The sequence below is a fragment of the Chaetura pelagica genome, unplaced genomic scaffold (genome assembly GCF_000747805.2).
Source record: "Chaetura pelagica isolate M959 unplaced genomic scaffold, ChaPel_1.0 scaffold17, whole genome shotgun sequence".
Lineage (NCBI taxonomy): Eukaryota > Metazoa > Chordata > Aves > Apodiformes > Apodidae > Chaetura > Chaetura pelagica.
The window spans coordinates 394996-413741 of NW_009970726.1; the positions used below are offsets into that span (position 1 = coordinate 394996).

General features: G+C 35.0%; 1 protein-coding gene across 1 annotated transcript; it reads left to right on the plus strand.

The window, feature by feature from the left end:
* The first annotated feature begins 7862 nt into the window (after window positions 1-7862).
* Window positions 7863-16048, plus strand: ARL5B (ADP-ribosylation factor-like 5B). Its single transcript, XM_010006952.1, has 5 exons — window positions 7863-7951; window positions 8968-9115; window positions 12069-12152; window positions 13601-13752; window positions 15467-16048. The coding sequence occupies exons 2-5, from the start codon at window positions 8972-8974 to the stop codon at window positions 15513-15515; spliced, it is 429 nt and encodes a 142-aa protein (XP_010005254.1). The 5' UTR covers window positions 7863-7951; window positions 8968-8971; the 3' UTR covers window positions 15516-16048.
* Window positions 16049-18746: the final 2698 nt, after the last annotated feature.

Sequence of the window (18746 nt, forward strand, 5' to 3'; positions counted from 1 at the left end):
GGGGGGCTGAGCGGTGCCCGCGGAGCTGAGCGGGCCGCGGGCAGCCGTCCGAGATAGAGGCCTGCTCTGGTTGCTGGGTTTACCCTGAAGATTCGTCCTGGCGAAAGTTGTGCTTTTCTTTGTGCACCTCCGGGAGCGCTTGCTCCGCGGCGCCTCATGCTCGGGACCGCTTTGTTTCTGTGACTGAGGTGGTCCCCTCCTCTCCCCCGTGGCTACTCCAAACACTTTGTTTATCCAGGGCAGCCTTTCGAACAGTGTGCTCTCGAGTTCCTGAAGTGGCGAATGCCCCTGCCTCTCAGGCGTGTGTTTTTATCGTTGTAGCGGCTGAAGCTTTGACGCATTATGAAGGTCCTGTTTGTTTTGCAGATGCTCCGTGTATAAATTGGAGCCTGCTATCTTTAGTAATCTTTAGTATTAAAAAAACCCACCAAACCTAAGTTGGGACCTTTCAGGTAAAGATCTGTTTGTGTTTCGGCAAAGATGCTGGTTAAGTACAACTAGCGGCCCAAGAAAATAACTTCTCAAACCAAGGATAAAAAGGGGATAGCTTTCCCTTCGCTCGCACCTAGTGCACCCATAGCTCATGTTCTAATCTGGAGTTCGGAACGTGTGGCTGCCATCACCTTTAGCCCAGGCAGTTCTCATAGAAATAGAAAATTATATTTAATATATTTATTTTAATAAATCTTGTTTACCTAGCCTGCTTTGATTAGAAAATAAAATAGTTAACAAATGTATTGTTTGTATTGGTTTTCCTTGAATCCCTGAGTTTGGAACAGGCAAACTGATGTGTTATTTTTCTCCCATCTCATTGCCAAATGCATGTTTTCAATCTCACTTTAAAGTTACTGAAAGTGTAGTTAAGCTTTTTTGTGCAACACTTCATAGCCAGTACACTTGTGCAGGTTTTGTTAGGCAAGTACACCTAGTGTCCCTTTAATATTCCTGTCATGGTCAGTGCACGTAACTCATTCCGGTTTAGTAAATACCAGAGCAAAATGTCAGTGTGTGTACATAGTAACATCTGTGTGTCTAACTGGCTTTTCATGGAATGGGAGTGGGAGAGACACACATTCCATTTATCTTTCCTCTGCGTATATTGTCCCACCATACAATTCCTGAAGTCTTCTAACAAGGGTCTTCTGAATTTGTGGTTGCTTTTGTTGATTTGAAGACTCTTATTTATGGAAAACCCATTTGGTAAGATTCAAGATTCCAACTATTCTCCAGAAAACTATTAAGTACTGTCTTGATTTTCGTAAAATACTGCAGTCTGTGACTCCTTTCCTTCCAAGAAGGGCTCTAAAGCGTTATCTTTATGAAGAGAACAGATCACAAGATAATTTCTGGTGACTGTTTATATGGTACTTTATGATGTCAGTATATGTTTTTGGGAAGGAAGGAAGAGGTGGAGTTTCATTGTTTTGGTTTCTATTTTCTTTATTAGTGCATGACGACATGGAGAACGTGTCTTTGTTACTGTATATTAGTTCCTGAAAGAAAAGTTATTCTTCACACATTTAAAATGTTAATGAAAATTAGTATCAGAGTTAAGATAAATGAGTCAGAACCATGAAATACTTAACATTTGGCTTTTATTCCAGTGAGGGGCTTCTGGGATGTGTTGCTTTGTTTAGGTTCTTTTTTATTTGGTTTGTTGGGATTTTTTGTCCCCTCTCGTTGTGACTGTAGAGAAGGAAGTGAGTTTCTGTTCATGGCCAAAATTGAAATTCTACCCTAGAAAATTCTCTTCAAACATAGATTTTTTGACCATCCAGTAGGAAATTATTCTCTAATATTAATATCTAATAACATGACTATTTTTCTCTAAACATTATTATTAATAATAAAGACTAGTAATTATTGAGTTGGTTTTGTTTGCTTTTCTAGTTATATAAAATGTAGATAATTCAGGTAGAGAATTCATAAGCTGTCCCATGAAACTGCTTGTATAGCCAACCAGTAGAGTAGTGCACACAATGAGTTTGACTATCCAGAGGGAATGTTTCGAGGACACAAGTAAACTCCGATGTGTGTGGAGCATATCATCAGTTCCTCATCACTAGTGTGGGTTGTGCTGATAGCCTGAAGCATTTAATACTGGCAAAATGAAAGGTTAAATGATGGAAGGATTTAGAAAATGCCACCTGTTTTGCATCAAGCATGGGATCGGAGCTGTTCCTAAGTCGCAGAAGATCCAGAACAGTAAATTGTTGGCATTTCACTAGAGTATTAATTATGCACTGCGGTTTTGATTTACATAAATATGAATAATATTTGAGCTGAAAAGGAAGAATCTGAAATGTATTCGATCAATAATGCCTGAAAAATGTACGTCTTAAGATAACTAACATAATCAAATAAGCCCCATGCATTTTTGTCTCATGGCTCAGTGCAGTTAGAGTAAATGTATGATGTACAGAAAATTTTGTTCATTCAGAGTGACTTCTGCCTGGCAGAGGAAAACCTTGCAATGAAGCTACCTTAGATGCTACCAAAGCACTGAATGTAATTTTAGGAATTTACACACCATCTTTACTACTTTGCAATTTGATTATCTTGCCATCCTTTCCAATGATAAGGATGAATGACTGGAAAGAGGGTTGAGAGACTTGACCTAATCTGGTTGTAAGGATATTGTGCGCTAAGTGTCTGTTGACTAGTATTATCTATTCACCTTTCCCAGCACCATTTCTTATAATTTTATTCATCTGTTTTAGCCCTACGACTTGTATAGCATCTGTGTGTTCTTATCAGGAGTTGAAACTGTCTTTTGTTCTTACTCAGCTCACTGTACATTCAGCAGCAATTGTTCCATTGAAAATGGTTCAGCCTGTTTTGATTATGGTGAACCTATTTTTGGCAAACCCAGACTAGCCCGTGGTGAAAAATGTAATGGTTAAATTAGTGTGTCTTTGGCTTGCGATGGGAACATTTAGAATGGGAAAGTCTACATTTTTTTCCTGCTCTCCTAGCAGAATGCACTTATTTTTCCATTGCAGTGCACCATCTACTCCATCTACTGGTATGTGGGATTATGGAACAAGAACAGCTACAGTGCAGAGCAGTGTAAGGAAACTGTGGAATGCCTATGCTGATCTGTGAGCCAATGACTAATGGAAGAGAGGAAGGCTAACAGTTGCTGCCCTGAGCGGAGTCCATCAAGGAATATTTGTTTAGTTTTGTGTATGTGTTTGGAACAGTTAATTTCCAATTTGAGTTTGGCAGTAATCTTTAAACAGTGGCTAGTTTTGTTTGTGTGGTGGTGGCAATAGTGGACAAAACTGTTCCAGACCCTTATTTAGTCTTGTTGTTTTCTGGTCTTCATGCCCATTCAGTGCAGAGGTTAAAGCCTGAAGTAGGGAGGACAAGTAAGCATTTCTATGTCTTTCTCTTAAAATATATTGTCTCTTAATCAAGTAGTGATTGAACAATGTGAACTTACAAGAAAAATAATTGGCTTAAAAATGCATGTATTTTTTTTCTAGGTGACTTCCTGAGGAGGGCTTTCTGATTCTTTTTCCTTATTTTTGAAATTGATAAAAAACATTGCTTGACTATTGTCTTCATTTAAAATGTTGTGCTCTGCAGCCTTATAAAGTCTAGTTATAAAGTGTTATAAGTTCATATTGAACTTACTTATTTTAAAGGTAACTTTAAAAAGTATGTTTAAAAAAAAATCAGTTAAAAAATTACCATCTTAAGCTATGATTCAGTACTCAAATGGCACATTCTAAGTAACATGTAGTAATAAGGGTAAATGGTAGAGCAACTAATGTATTGCCTGTGTCAACACAAAACTTATAAAGCTTTCTTGACTTACCACTCTGTCAATACTAACAAGATTGCTCTTAATGAAACTAAAAGGAAAAACTGTAACTGAATGTCAGCAACCTTGATAGTGACCACTCTGGCAATAGTACTTTGTTCCTTGTCTGTGTGGCTGATAAAGGTCTTTAAGAAAGGTGTTCACAAATCTGTATTTTTGTGTTTGTTTGTTTGTTTTTTTCTAATTATAGTCTTTCAAAAAGTCTTGCAGGTTGCTCTGAATAAATGCTATACATGATAAAAAACTGCTGTAAGAAAAATAATGGTGAGCTTTAAGTCAAGGTGGTTGAACACCTGTAGCTCCACAGTTGCTGCACTTAAGCTTGCTGACAGTTCCTAGACTGTACAGTCAGGTTGATAAAATTGTCTGGAAAACCAAATAGAATACGGTTCCAGTGACTACTAAAAGCTACTTTCTTATAATCAACTCTGGAAATGTAAGATGTGTTTTAGCATTATTTATTTATTTATTTTAAAGAAGACTCTAAGGCAGCCTTTAGTGTGCGGAATGAATCTTCGTATTGAAATGCCTTTGAAATTTAGTAAAATGCGGGTCCTCCTGCCTCCTCTTCAGCAGACTTCTATCTGCATTCTGTCTTCAACCTTGGGGCCTCTAAGGTTGTTGTTCTTAGGAACTAGATGCAGGTTTTGTTTTTTACAGCCTGAAAAGTATTGGTCCCCTTTCCAATATTAATTTCTTCTTTCAAACATGTTAGAAAAGCCTTGCTCATCATTAAAAGATTTAGAAATATTTTTTGTTTTAATTTTTGCAAATTAGAGGAAAGGGCAAAGTTGTGAGAAACAAATCTTCATTTTTGGGTCCTTTTACTACAGAGGAATATAGAAGAGTAATTGCAGAAAAGAGCATGTTACGTCTTCCTTCTAACATCTGCAAGATGATCAGCTGCACTTCCCTATTATTTTGTAATACTAGACTGCCAGAGATTTTTTTAAACAATTCTATGCACACATAACATGTAATTTTTTCCAACAGTCTTTCAGGAATAATTAATATAAAAATTGTTTGGATTCTTTTAAATAGTAGTCAAATATTGTTCCATTTTTAAAATTTATTTCCCCCCTACATATGTCTACTTTTTCTACTTATTTTTTTTTCCGCTCTTTCTACCTGATTTATAAAGGCTGTGCTCTTACGCTCTAGCAACTTTGTCATGCATTTTCTTTTTTCCTTTGCCAAGAACATGGTGGACTGGAAAGATATTAATGAATACAACCCAACATTTTGAATGCCAGCCAGTGATAGGGAGAAACTTGGGTTAGTCTGAAAGTACAGAACACAAATACAAGCATAAATCACTGGCTGTGGTTTATTCTGTAACTGTCCTTTTTCTTAAATGTAGCATCTATCTTCTATTAGTTGCTCTTGTAAACAAGTATTCATCTTACTAAAATTTTCTTCTTAGTTTGGTCACTTTTAAGTTCACATATGTTTCTTCTAATGCACACATGCAAGCAAAAAAATCTGTAATATAACCAAACTAGACAGAAATAAAACTTCTTAATGTTTGTAAGTTGAGTTTTCCATTACTGTAGATGACAGTTCTAAAAACAACTGCCATTAATACCTGATGTTTGTATGACTTACTGATACTTTCATCTTATTATTTTCATCCTCAAGTCTATATTAATTAACACTTGTGTGATTGTTTCTTGTTTGTGCTTACTCAGTTACTGTATAAGATACTATTAGGCTACAGAGTAACACAGGTAAGATGTGCTTTTTTTTGCCCAATTAGTGCTGAACCATTTACACTTCAGTGCTGTTCAAAAACAGTTAACCTCAATGGGGATTTATTTTTTTTTAATACTTTAAGTAGCATGATACTATTTGATCTAGTGCTTTTCTCATTCATTCCTAATTCAGACTCTGTTCTGATATGAAGGTGGGAAAGAGCAATTTAATACCTGAAATTGAAATTCCTGTTCTTTTTCTCCTTGAAAATAACTCAAACAAAATATTGCGAAAGTACAGTTGTCTTCTTCCAGGCAGTAGCTGACCACATGGCTGTTGTGAAAAAAATAGAAGAGTATTTCTGTGTTTGAACTGTATAAGGCCTTTAAGCTTAACTGAATTTGAAGAAGAGATGGACAGTCTAGTTATATGACATTGCTTATTAGAGTTCAAAGCAGAGAAGATTGCATACCATTTATATATTGAGGAAGGTTATTAATTAATTAATTATGGGGCTAAAAGTATTATTGGGTATAAAGCCAGGAAAAGTTCTTTCCTTCAAATCTGTTGGCAGGATACAGCAGTAGGGGAACAAAGAAATGAATTTCAACATTTTTTAGGGCTGTATCGCATAGCAAAACTCCAAAGTTCCAGGCAAGAGATTGTTTTATTAAAATAACTAACTTTCAGTATCGAGACTATTGGGGTATTATACGTAGGTTAAAAAACAAACAAACAAAAACAAACCCCAAAACCCCACCACTTTAAGTCTTCCTTAAACCATCTACTTGCAAGCAAAAAACCCTCAAATTTGATATTTATGATAGAAGCTCTGACCTTTTAGTAGTTTATTATAAATCTTGTAGATTGAATGTGATATTTTAGAGGAAATCTTTAAGCTGTGAACAATGTTTTGCTTTGGAATAAATGACCTAGAATTTTATACATTAGCTATTATTTCATATTATATTATTAATATGCAATATTAACAAGTGAGTAAAGTTATTAACATACAATATGAATAATGTATTAATATTAATACTATTCAAAAGTGAGCCTATTAATGGGCTTTTTATGAAAGTTTTACTTGTAGTATCCACTTGTAAATTCTCGGCTCTCAAGTGATTTGCTTTTTTGTTAGTAAGCAGATGAGTTTTCACATGTATCAAAAGAACATCTGTACTAATTGGCTGTTTGAAATTCTGTGAAGGATTAACTACAGCAAAGCATATAAGTACTGGGTTGTTTGTTTTGGTTTGGATTTTGTTATTTTTCCCCTGTGCCTTGAAAAATAACATTGCACCATTTGGAAGATCGCTGTTCTGTAAGATGGACTGTCTGGCAGGTTGAGGGAGGTGATCTTTCTCTTCTTAGCACTGGTGAGACCTCACCTGGACTAACTAGTGTCCTGGACTCCTCAATACAAGAAAGATACGGACATGATGGAAAGCGTGCAGTAATGGGCCACAGGATGATGAAGGGACTGGAGCATCTTGCATATGAGAAAAAGCTGGGATTGTTTAGTCAGGAGAAGGCTCAGAGGATCTTCTTCATGTATGTAAATTTCTGAAAGGAAGGCGCAAAGAGGACAGAGCCAAGCTCGTTTTGCTGGTGCCCAGTGCCAGGACCAGAGGCAGTGGGTACAAACTGAAACACGGGCTTCCCTCTGAACTTTAGGAAACACTTTTGCACTGTGAGAGTGACTGGACGCTAGCACAGGTTGCCCAGGTAGGTTGTGGAACCTTCATCCTTGCAGTTAATTAAAAGCCATCTGGTCACAGTCCTGGGCAACTGGCTCTAGGTGGTCCTGGTTGAGCAGGGAGGCCAGACCCAGATGACCTACAGAAGTGTCTTCCAACCTTGACCATCCTGTCATTCTATGACTTTTCAGTTCACAAATTGCCATGTTGGAATTAGTGATCTATTTGAAATAAATCTTCATCTTAGTTTTTACTGTACAAATAATGGTGGTCCCTTAACAAGTGGTTATTATTGATCCTTGAATATTAGGGTAATATTGTGTGCAGTCTTTGACTGTTTGGTGATGTTCTTAAAATTATGCACTGCTATGAGTTGTATTTTTTTCATTGTACTTTTATTTTGAAAATGAGATCTTTTTAATGAAGTAATCATATTGGTAACCATTTCTCTGTGAAGACTGCCAGTACTGACTATTCCTAAAACTGTAGTTTCAAGAGATGAGACTATGGATTCATTTTTTTCTGTTCTGAAGCCACCAGTATTCAGTGTAAGCTATTAAAATAAGACAAATGAGCAGTTGCTTTCTTCAGTAAGCAAAAGTGATTAAACAGAATTATAATTATGGCTGTTTCCAATAATTTATTCTTGTCTTTTTTGTGTATATGCAGAGCACAAAGTAATTATAGTGGGACTTGATAATGCTGGAAAGACTACTATTCTTTACCAATTGTAAGTATATGAACTTTTTTTTTTTTATGTTTACATGTTAGTATGTATAGGGTTTAATAATTGAAAATTCAGAGGTTTTGACCTAGTGGAATATCTGTGGTTCTAGATCACACACAGTTTGTGCACTAACAGTATTAGTTGTTCAGAATAGAGTAAAGACGTACATAAAAAGTGAAGGAACTGCTGTTTTTTAAAACCAAACTGTAAACTGAATAAAAAAGTTCTACACACAAACATGTACAAAATTTTACATGCAAGTGAACTGCAAATTCTTTTGCCATCAAAGCTTATCTTTATTTGTAAGCATAGAAATAATCCTGTCACCAGGAGGTGCACAGATAGTCATTCTGCAAAAATCCAGAAATGTTTCCAGGTATTTCCTGATTGGAGTATCAAAAATTTGTGAGGGAGCATTCCTCAGAATAGTTTTTTATCTTGGCTTAGTCCTACCGTAAGCATTTTCAATGGTATCATTGCGCCTAGATCTTGCCAGCATTATAAGAGTATCTATGATAAATTTGAGAATATTGGCAATTGAGTGTATTCTGATATATATTTTGCACAGTTTAGTATTTCCCTTATTTGGGATCTTTATAACAGCAACTTCTACTTTGAAACAAGTGCATTTTGAGTATCTCTTAAAGAGTCCTGTGAAAAGAGAAGCCACTTAAAATGCAGATGCTTATCCGTTTGTTATTAGCCTTTTATGTGCTTACTTTTCATTGCTGATGTCTTTAAGCATGTCTACAGCCTCTACTACAAAAGCACACTAGAACTTTGTCAGCACATTTTAAGTTCAAATTTAGATTGAACTAATCTTGTTACTAAAGAACTGCTTTTAAATATTTATTTTTATAAAAATTCAAATCGATAGATTTTTGAAATATGCCTAGTTTTCAAATCTTTTTTCATCAGTTATACATATTTACTTTGTCTATAACAAATTCGTTATAATTGAGCTGTGACAAGCCTTACAGATTTTAATGGTCTTTATGGTGTGATATTGTTTCCTTTAGCTTAATGAATGAAGTGGTTCATACTTCTCCAACCATAGGAAGCAATGTAGAAGAAATAGTGGTGAAAAACACTCATTTCTTAATGTGGGATATTGGAGGACAAGAATCATTACGGTCATCGTGGAATACGTATTATTCAAACACAGAGGTATGAGAAGCTGCTTTGGAGTCTGCATATCCAATAAGTTTGTTTGAAATTATTTATTAGGAATATTGGTAGATTTTTATAAAGATCACAGCTGTATTTTTTTAAATCTCTTTGAGGAGGAGCAAACTCAGAAAATGTAAGATGTCTTTAGCATGTACCAATTTTCTGGTAATATTTGGAGTATTCTTCCTGTATACTGTACAAACTGTGAAGTTAGACTTCTTTCCTAGACAGTCAGATGATACCAAAATACATTTCAGATCAAAAAGGTTTTTTGCATGCTTTTTCAAGGAGATTAAGAAGAATATTTTGCAGTGTAGTTTGCAAATTTGGTGAGAATATGCAGCAGTTAACCTAAGTTCTGTACATCTAGTCTGAAATGTTTTTGAGGTAATGATGATTAAGGATGAGGAATTAAGCTTTCTCTAGGCAGCAGTATTTAAGAAGCTCAGCAGCTTGTGGCCTTTATCCAAAGGATAAGGAGAAGGCTAGCTGTGCAGTACTGATGAGGTACTGGTAAAACTGCCATTGCTGTAAAGGTTGGAGTAGAACTAAGCAACAGTTGTCTTTCAGGTTTTTGGGGGGTGTTTTGGGGTTGTGGGTTTTTTTGTCAGTCTTTTTGATGCCGAAGGGTTATCAACACAATGTGCACATATAATCTCTGTAGCCTCACTTTGAAACTTCTACGTTGATGTTAATTATTTTAGACATCCTTTCTTACTATTTCTACAAAAAAGCAGTGATCTCTCTTAGATGTTACTCATCAAGTAAGTATTCAACCCTCCTGCAAAATGAGGTTTTCTGCCCTGCACTCTAATTTCAGAGAGGGTAGATTAGAGTGATCCACCCCAGATGTTCAGAAGCTTTTTATCTACTGAAAGCCTGGTGGTGACATCTCGACCTTTGCCTCTAATATTTTAAACTTATTTTTAATTTTATCTAGAAAAGTATGGCTACATCTAAGACACCTGCACATGAGGGTGAAGAGACTTCTGACAACCTTACTTGGTACAATAAGTTCTTGGCATTTGTCCATGGAAAATATTTTCTTTTTTAATTTGGGGAGATGCATATATTAGGGTTTTTTTTTTTATCCTTTTTGGGATGTTGTCCATCATATTCTGGATAGTAAGTGTTTGAAATCCAGTGCTTTCTAGCACTTGGAGAGAAGAACTTTCTTTTTACTTAGAAGCTTTGTCTGCTGGAAACAGTTGAGAAAGAAAAGAGGTCTGTTTAGTATGCTAACCCTAGCCATCCCAGATGTGAATAGTTCCTTTACTGTTCCTCCTCAACTGCTAGACATCTTAAAGTCACTGCAATGTTAAATTGACATAACTTTTCATGCTTTGTGGTTATTTTCAGTGGGTAATGAATCTCCTGAATTTTACAAGGTGAAGTAATTTGGAGTCTATGTTGGAGAATTATAGCAGTGACTTCTAATCCTCCTTTTATGTTACAGTCTCTCTTTTCTCTTTCGTTATCTGTAAATTGAATCAAAGTAAACATAATCTTTGGAGTAATGTAAAAGCTCCACAAATAAGCTGTTCAGTGTGTACCTGTCCTAATTAGTTTCAATCTAATATGGCTAATTTTGCAGTTCTGTTTTAAGAGTCAGATCATAATCTTACAGAAAGGATGTTGAGACAGACTTACAGATGTAAGATTTGGGGAAGGAGGAAAGTGGAGGCAGCTTTCATGGTGAAGTTATTACTGGTGGGGAAAAACAAAAAGAATTTTAGTAGATGAGAAAAGGAATGGAAATGTTTGCATCTGGGAAGAGAAGTGATGGAGTCTCTCAGATTAGTTTTATCTCTTTATTTCCCTGTCCAATGCAGCATGTGTTCACTGTAGCTAGTGGTTTGTTTTGTTTTGTGATTTTCTTATGTTATCTGTATGATTTTCATCAGAATGTGCTTGCTCTTCCCGCTAGTTTTTTTCCACTTACGATTCTTTTAGCACAGCTTGGAACACACTGAGCAGAGCAAGTGTTGAACACTGATCAGTTGTTATGGTTTGTGTATGCATACTATTGTGGGATGCTTACAGACATGTACTTGAGTATTACCAGCTATGTAATGCTGTATCTTTTTCATCTCCCTAAGTTGTAAGGCTATAAAATAGCAAGGGACAGTAACAGTGAGGTAAAAGAATAATTTTTGTATCAGTGACAATCACTTCCTATGGGAGACCTGATGTACTAGACCTAGCAGTGTTTCAGGATTCACAAGTGCATGGGCATGAGAATAATGTGCCTGGCAGGAACAGTAAAGGTAAAATCATTGCTGTAGACATCTTCCAGTGCCTCAGTGGAAGAGTGCAAATTTGTAATTGAGAAGCCAACTGCACAGGCCCTTTGCATTACAAAGGGTACCATGCTGTGCAACAGCTTGTTAAGCCCTACAGATCCATAACTTTCTGAGGTCTTAGATACTACTTTGAAATCACATTTCTTAAGCCTTCTCGATAAGAAGATGCTGAATTGCTAAAAATGCTTTTTTCAATATAGGGACTTTCAGTTTTATAGTTTTCTGAGAATGCAAGTAGGAGTGGGCAGTAATTTATCTTTTCATTGATAACTGCATAGCAAGTTTGTCATTCATTTTTAAAGTGTAATCCACTATCTATAGTTGCTTTTTGTACCCACATCCCTACTTTGCTTATGATGTAGGGCCTGAAATCCACCAAGGAGAATTTACCATAGTATATGAAAGTAGATCTTAATAGCAGTGATGATGTGTATAAGCACAATAATTTATTTATTTTTTTAACAGTAATGTGTGATTCCCAGAGCTCTAAGAAAACGCTGTAACAATAACCTCTTGTTCTGTTTTCTGGTGTGCTCTGAGAGTCTGTCTCTTATATGGGAAGATTGTGGTAGTGGTCTCTTTAAAATGTGCTTTCTGTAATTTATATTTTGTACTTACATACTGAACTATTGTTTTTTTCCCCTTAGTTCATCATTCTTGTTGTTGACAGCATTGATAGAGAGCGACTTTCTATTACAAAAGAAGAACTTTATAGAATGCTGGCTCATGAGGTATGGTGGGGAGTTAGGGTGATAGTTTTCTTTTGTTATGAATAGTCAAATAAATTACATGCTTCCTCTGTTAGCAAAAATTATACTGTCACAAAAAAAATTTCTAAGCCTAAATGTTAATGCATTTGGTCACATTTTAAACCCATGTAAATTATAAATAAACAGGAGAATTATTATGAAGGCATCTTCTAGTAGGGCTTGCTTGATGGTAGTCAAACTAATCTTTACTTCGCAAATATTGAGCTTTTAAAAGATTATAAACTTCATAATAATGTAACAGGGTATTATTTTTCTCCACCACTATCTCTCCTCTTTCAGTTAAATGATTAAAATATCAAGAAACCTTTACTTTTTTTTTTTTCTTTTAGAAAGTAATCAATTCCATTCCTCTTTCTTGTTTGTTTTAATCGGTAAAATGCAGGTAATGTGGAGTTAATTTCTCAGAGAGATTTGCATTGTTTCAAATGAGTGAGGTTTTTACTTTATAATTAATTTTTACGAAATTTGCGTCGGGTAGTAGGGAGAAAATATACTAACAAAAAAGGTGGAAGGATGACTTTGTGTGGTGAAGTTTCCCCATGTAATTAATTAGTTTCTAGTGTTATGAACTCTTAGGAGATTTGTGCTCCACCAGCTTTTGAAAGCAGCTGGTAGGCCTAGACTGGACTACTTGTAGGAGCAAATTTTCAACTTTGGACCATAAGGATCTGGGTTTTTTTCTCTTGATGGGGACATAGTCTGAAAAGGTAATACAGATTTAAATGTGTTGAATAACTTTAATTACAAGTCAGCTTCCTGAGTATTTAATTTGTTTACCTTTCTGTATTCCTAAAACCATACATCCCAGTTCTTGTCCCACTGCTATGTGGAATCCTAACTTCCATACAGAAACAACGTTTTATCAGTTTCTGTTTTTACTATAGCTGCTGCAGCATTATTAGAGCTCCCTTATTGGAACAGTAGCGTAAAACTTACAATAATTTAAATGAATTTTTAAAATTGTTATTGCTTTAATCACTACAGAACTTAATTAATGAAACTGAAAGTGTTTTCAAGGGAATGTTATCTAGAAAGCTTTTCTATTTTAATAGTATCTAATACAGATTTGGAATGTTTATCCAATAATAAGTCTGCTGGCTGGATATTGTGGAGCTAAATATATTTTAACAAGACTTTCATTAGTTAACATATGCACATGTGGTCAACACCAAACGGATAGTCGTATAATGCATTAATAATTTGGTTGTCTGTGGTGGATAACACTTCTGAATAAGTCAGTTTCTTCAGTCTTAATGTAGTTAATTTTTAAGGCAATAAGTCTGTTAAAACTATGTGCTGCTGTGTAATTGTAGATTAGTTTGGATACAGTTCTTTTAACAACTTCTGTTCATGCAATAGCCTTTTAGTTCTTGATAATAATTATTATGAATACTCTAAATTACTTCTAGGATTTACGGAAGGCTGCAGTTCTCATCTTTGCAAACAAGCAGGACATGAAAGGTTGCATGACAGCTGCTGAGATATCTGCTTACCTCACCCTGAGCTCCATAAAGGATCACCCGTGGCACATTCAGTCCTGTTGTGCTTTGACAGGAGAAGGGTAAACACTTACTGCATAGTGTAGTGATAGAAGGTGCAGGAGAATACTGATTTGGAAGCCTATTGACACCAATGTGAATTTACTGAACACATTTTTCTCATGTTTGCTGTCAGAGGGCCATTTTGAATTTTTTCTTTTCTTTATTGAACTTTGTGGATTTAATTTTTTTCATAGTTCACACTCCAACTTTGTATCAAAGTCTTTCAGCTTAATGTTGCAAAACAGAACCCAAACATCACCACAAAAAAATCACCAACAACCCATGAACACCCTACCCACCCAAATATGTGGCTGTAGATATAATTGTTACTCTCTGTCCACTACCCTCTCATTCTGTATGTCTTTGTGTAGTTTAAGAAATAAGTTACTGTAATCTCCCTTTATGTTCTGATCTGCCTTAAGTTTCTAACGTTAGCAAAAGGTTGGGGGGGTTTTGGTGGTGGGTTTGTTGTTTTGTGGTGGGTTTTTTTTGGCTGGTTGGTATTGTTAATAAGCATTCAAATAGTTTTGATCTGGCATATAACAAAGTAGTTGCCAATATTAAACCTTTATTTTTATCTGACTGATGTAGCTAATTTTGGACCTTTTATAACTTATGCCAGCAATTACTAAAATGGAAAGCTGAGCTTTCTTTAAATCCTTTGTCTATAAAGGTCAAAAAACTTGGATTGCGTTGTTTCATTCTAAAAGTTAACTCTACTTTGCTCCTCCCAGTTCTGCCAAAGTCACTTCTGACTGTTTATTTTTTGTATTAACTTAGAACTTCAGATTATTTGAGAGAAGGTAGAAATTAATTAATATGAACTTCAGTTCAGAAAAAATTACCATCATAGACTGCTGCTTTCTTATTTAAAAAAAGATGAGTAATTTAAGCACTTAAAACTGTGATGGTAGTGAGACCAAGTCATACAAAAATAATCCGAGAGTTAATTCACTGGACTGAATCTTCTTGGGAAGATCTGACAGAAATCTAGGTAAATTAGCCCCCTTGAGATAGGTAAGTCATTGTATGTTTCACAATGTACAGCTTAGAGATGGCATGAACTAGGTGACTAAATCCCTAGAACATCAAAGGAAAGTCTGTCTTCTGAAACGGAATCTTACTGTTGAATAGAAACATTTTTAGTTTTGTAATGGGATTTTAGAATTCTTGATATGCTTATTTTCATGAACCAGTTCTGTCTGGATACCTGTTCTTTGTCTTTTACTATTAGTATGTGAAGGTCTAATTTTCAAGTAAGAAGTCTTTCATGAGAAAAACATTTTTAGTTTTGTAATGGGATTTTAGAATTCTTGATATGCTTATTTTCATGAACCAGTTCTGTCTGGATACCTGTTCTTTGTCTTTTACTATTAGTATGTGAAGGTCTAATTTTCAAGTAAGAAGTCTTTCATGAGAAACTTGTAGAGAAAGAAAAACTTTCTTGGTTCCATGTACTTATGAGTAAGCATGTTAGGAACAGTGTCTTTTAAATTTACAAGGAAAAGGAACTGAAGGAGAGCCAAGTTTTAATAAAATGGCATCCCTGACCATTTTCTTTTGGTTAAAGCCTAAGCAGACTTAGTTTAAAACACTGTTTACTCTGTTGAATTTTCAGTCCCAATTCCAGCTGCTGTTATTGAAGTAGATGTTTTAAAATATAAAAACTAGTAGAAACTACTTTGAAGATAGTGGACTAGAACTAGTACCAATATAGCATCTCTTATCTTTCAGATTATGCCAAGGCTTGGAGTGGATGACTTCCCGTATTGGAGTGAGATAGCTGCTTTTTTTCTTTTCCGAAAGAAGAGACTTCTATTTATCTTGTGAACATGTACATTTTTCTGTACCTTGGCTGCTGAGGCAGTGACCATGTTTAATTTATATCAGCCAACCCTCAAGCTGTGCTTGAATCAAGTGCAGTTGAACTGAAACACAAAGTATTTTCTTAACTTTTTTTAATACACTAATCTTCAACAGGATGAACACGTGAATCTGTTTTTAAGCATTAAAATTCCTCTGAATATGTATTCTGACTTTCTCAGTGATAGCTTTTTAAAATCTTTATTGTTATTGTCAATATTTCATGCGTCCTCTTTCTAAATAGTCTATATAACTTACTAACATAAATTAGCACTGTTTCTTTAATAATGAAAAAGTAGTGAATAGTTTGGCTTTGGCATAGCTTTAGCCTCTAAGGATAACCACATCTCTGGCTGGGTGTCCTGGAACATCAGTAGAGTTCTAGCCAGCATGAGAATTTATAGTTATGAATGCAAATTTTTAAATGCTGAACAAGTTAGTTACAGTTAATATTGTGGTAGCCTTTACCTGGTGTGTAATTCAACTTCTGCCTTAAAAAAACCACCATTTAGTTTTCATTTTCTCTGGTAAGTAGTTCTAGGATATAATTCTTCTACTTGAAAATACATCTCTGTACAGTGGATAAAAAAATTTTTAAGTGCTGGTTTAGTCATTTAGAATTTGAATACCTTTTTTAAAAATAAACCTAGTGTTAATTAAATTTGAAATCACAGCAGCCAGTGTTATGTGTAGACTTGCTGTAATCTGTTAAAATTTTAAATACTGCATACATAAGCCTCCTTCTCTTTTTTGTGAGAGTGCTGTTTTCTAAATAAATGCAAAATCAAAAGGGAAGCTGGATTTATAAACAGAACAAAAATAATGGTGCTGTGCCTGTAGACTTCAGAATGAAGCTAATATTGACATTTATTTACTGCTATCAAATACATTTTCAGATTCTGTTGCAGAGAAAATATTTTGCCTTAATTTTTGGTTTTAGTCATATTTGCAGGAGCAGAAAATTTTTGGTGGTGTTTGAGTTAGATTAATTCACCTGAAATTTAGAAACTGAATATTAAAGTAGAGAGCTTCCATTTGCAAAACAAGTGCTTAAAAATTTGACCTAGTAATTCTTAATTTAATTTGAAGGGGATGAAGTTAGATCTTTAAAGAGATTCTAAAGGTATGGGTGAAGTTAATTGAGAACATTAGAAGAGAGTAAAAACCACCACCAAATGCCAAAACAACATTGAGGAAAAAAAGCAACCCAAAAAAAACCAAAACAAGAGTGGACACCAAATTCCTAGGGAAATCCCAACAGCAGTCAGATGTCTGACAAATGCTTGGCAGGCTTTGCGAAAGCACCGTTCTGTGCTGTTGCATGCCTAAAAAACATGTGGAGCCTGGTTACTAGAACAATTTTACTAATTCACGGTAGGCCTTTAATGACAAAATAGTTTTTATAAATCTTGTTTGGATATTCAAGCACACTGAGTTTTCTTTAATAAAATTTTACATTTTGTAAATTTCAGTTTGATTCCATTTTATTTGAACAGAGCTTAATCAGATTTTAAACTATGAGCCAATAAATAGTCATGTTAATAAGACTTTGAATACGTGTGGAATCAATGATTGGTTGAATTAAGTTATATATTAATGTTGTTTTGCAAAAGTCACATTTAGAAGAAAGACCATGAAGAATGTCCAGTCAAAATGCTCAGAAGATAGCTTACATCAGTAAGAAGTAGTACTTAAAGAGAAAAGGAATGCAAGGCAAGGTTAAAACGTGACACTAAAGCTTTTTGTTTCAATGTTCATGCTAATAACTGTTTTAATGTGTGACAGTAAGATTTGTTTTGTTCTTAGGGAAGCAACTATAAATGAAAAAAATAAAATTACACTGTGAATGAGGTTTCTTGTTTGGTGACTTAATTCCAGTTTGTGATTTAGATTTGTGTTCTGCTTTCTTGAAAAAAAAACCAAACCAACAAAACCAAACCAAAACCTAAAAAGCACAACAACAAAAACTATAAACTTCTGGACAAAAGATGACTTGTGTATTTCTCTATGAGTCTTTACAGAGAGATCAGTAGTTTGTGGTTGTGGGAAGTACAGTCAGTTGAATTCCTGTTTTTCTGTTCAATCCTAACACTTATGAAATAAGCTTTAAACAGGAGATAGTTTTTCAGCATCTTTGCTGAGTGTGTTAATTTTGACCTTCTTAATGTAATATGACATTTCTTTTTTCCTCAGCAATTACAAAAACTTTCCAAGAGTAAAGGGTTTTGAAGATGTTCTTAAAGCAGAAGGAATTGAATGGCAAAATAAGTATGTGCCTATATTTACATGCTGTTATTTAGACATGATGCTCTCTTGTGTTGGAATACACCTGCAACACCGAAAGTTGCCTCCTGAAACCTTAATTTTTATCATGTTTAAAGAAAAAATGCAGTAATTTCACATGCTTTTTGGCTTTAGTTTCTTAAGTTAATTGAAAGATAAGCACATGTTAAACAAAGTGAAAACTTGTAGATACATGCTGACAAGTTAAGGAGTTTTGGGTAGTTTAGTGCTTTTGTAAAACTACACAGATGCCACTGTGGAATGTCACAAAGCTGCAGTGTGTCAGCTTTCAAAAGTTCTCATTTTGGCTGAATGTGACTTCTTAATAATTGATTTCATGAAGTGCAATCTTCAATCTGAGAGGTCCTGAATAAGTATCATAGACTTTTTCACTGTTCACAAGTATATTCATGGCAGTTTGCCGTTAAGATCTCACCTTACCTTAGTCTGTATATTCACCACTGGAGGTCAGGCTTCGGAAAAAAGTTGTCTTGATTTGATGATGATTTACTACCTTTCCATCCTGTGTCTGATTGGAGCCTTTGTCTTTTTTCTTTTATTTATGTCCCCCTGAGGTATCATTGTCGTGTTCTGTCTTGTCTAAAGATTTTGACAAAGCCATGTGAGTTACTGTAAAAAAAAAGAGTTCATACACTATAGGTTTTGCCAAGTAAAAGTTACATTTTCTTCATACAGATGTCTTGCTATATCTAATATTTTTTTGGTTGTTCTGTCCATTTTTTTTACTACTTTCTTTACGTTGCTTAAGTACCTTCTCTCAGTTGGTCTATATTTATATCTACCCCCTAGCCCAGAGCAGCAGGGCCTGCATCTTTTGCCAACTGTAGCTGGTTCACAGATCATTTTG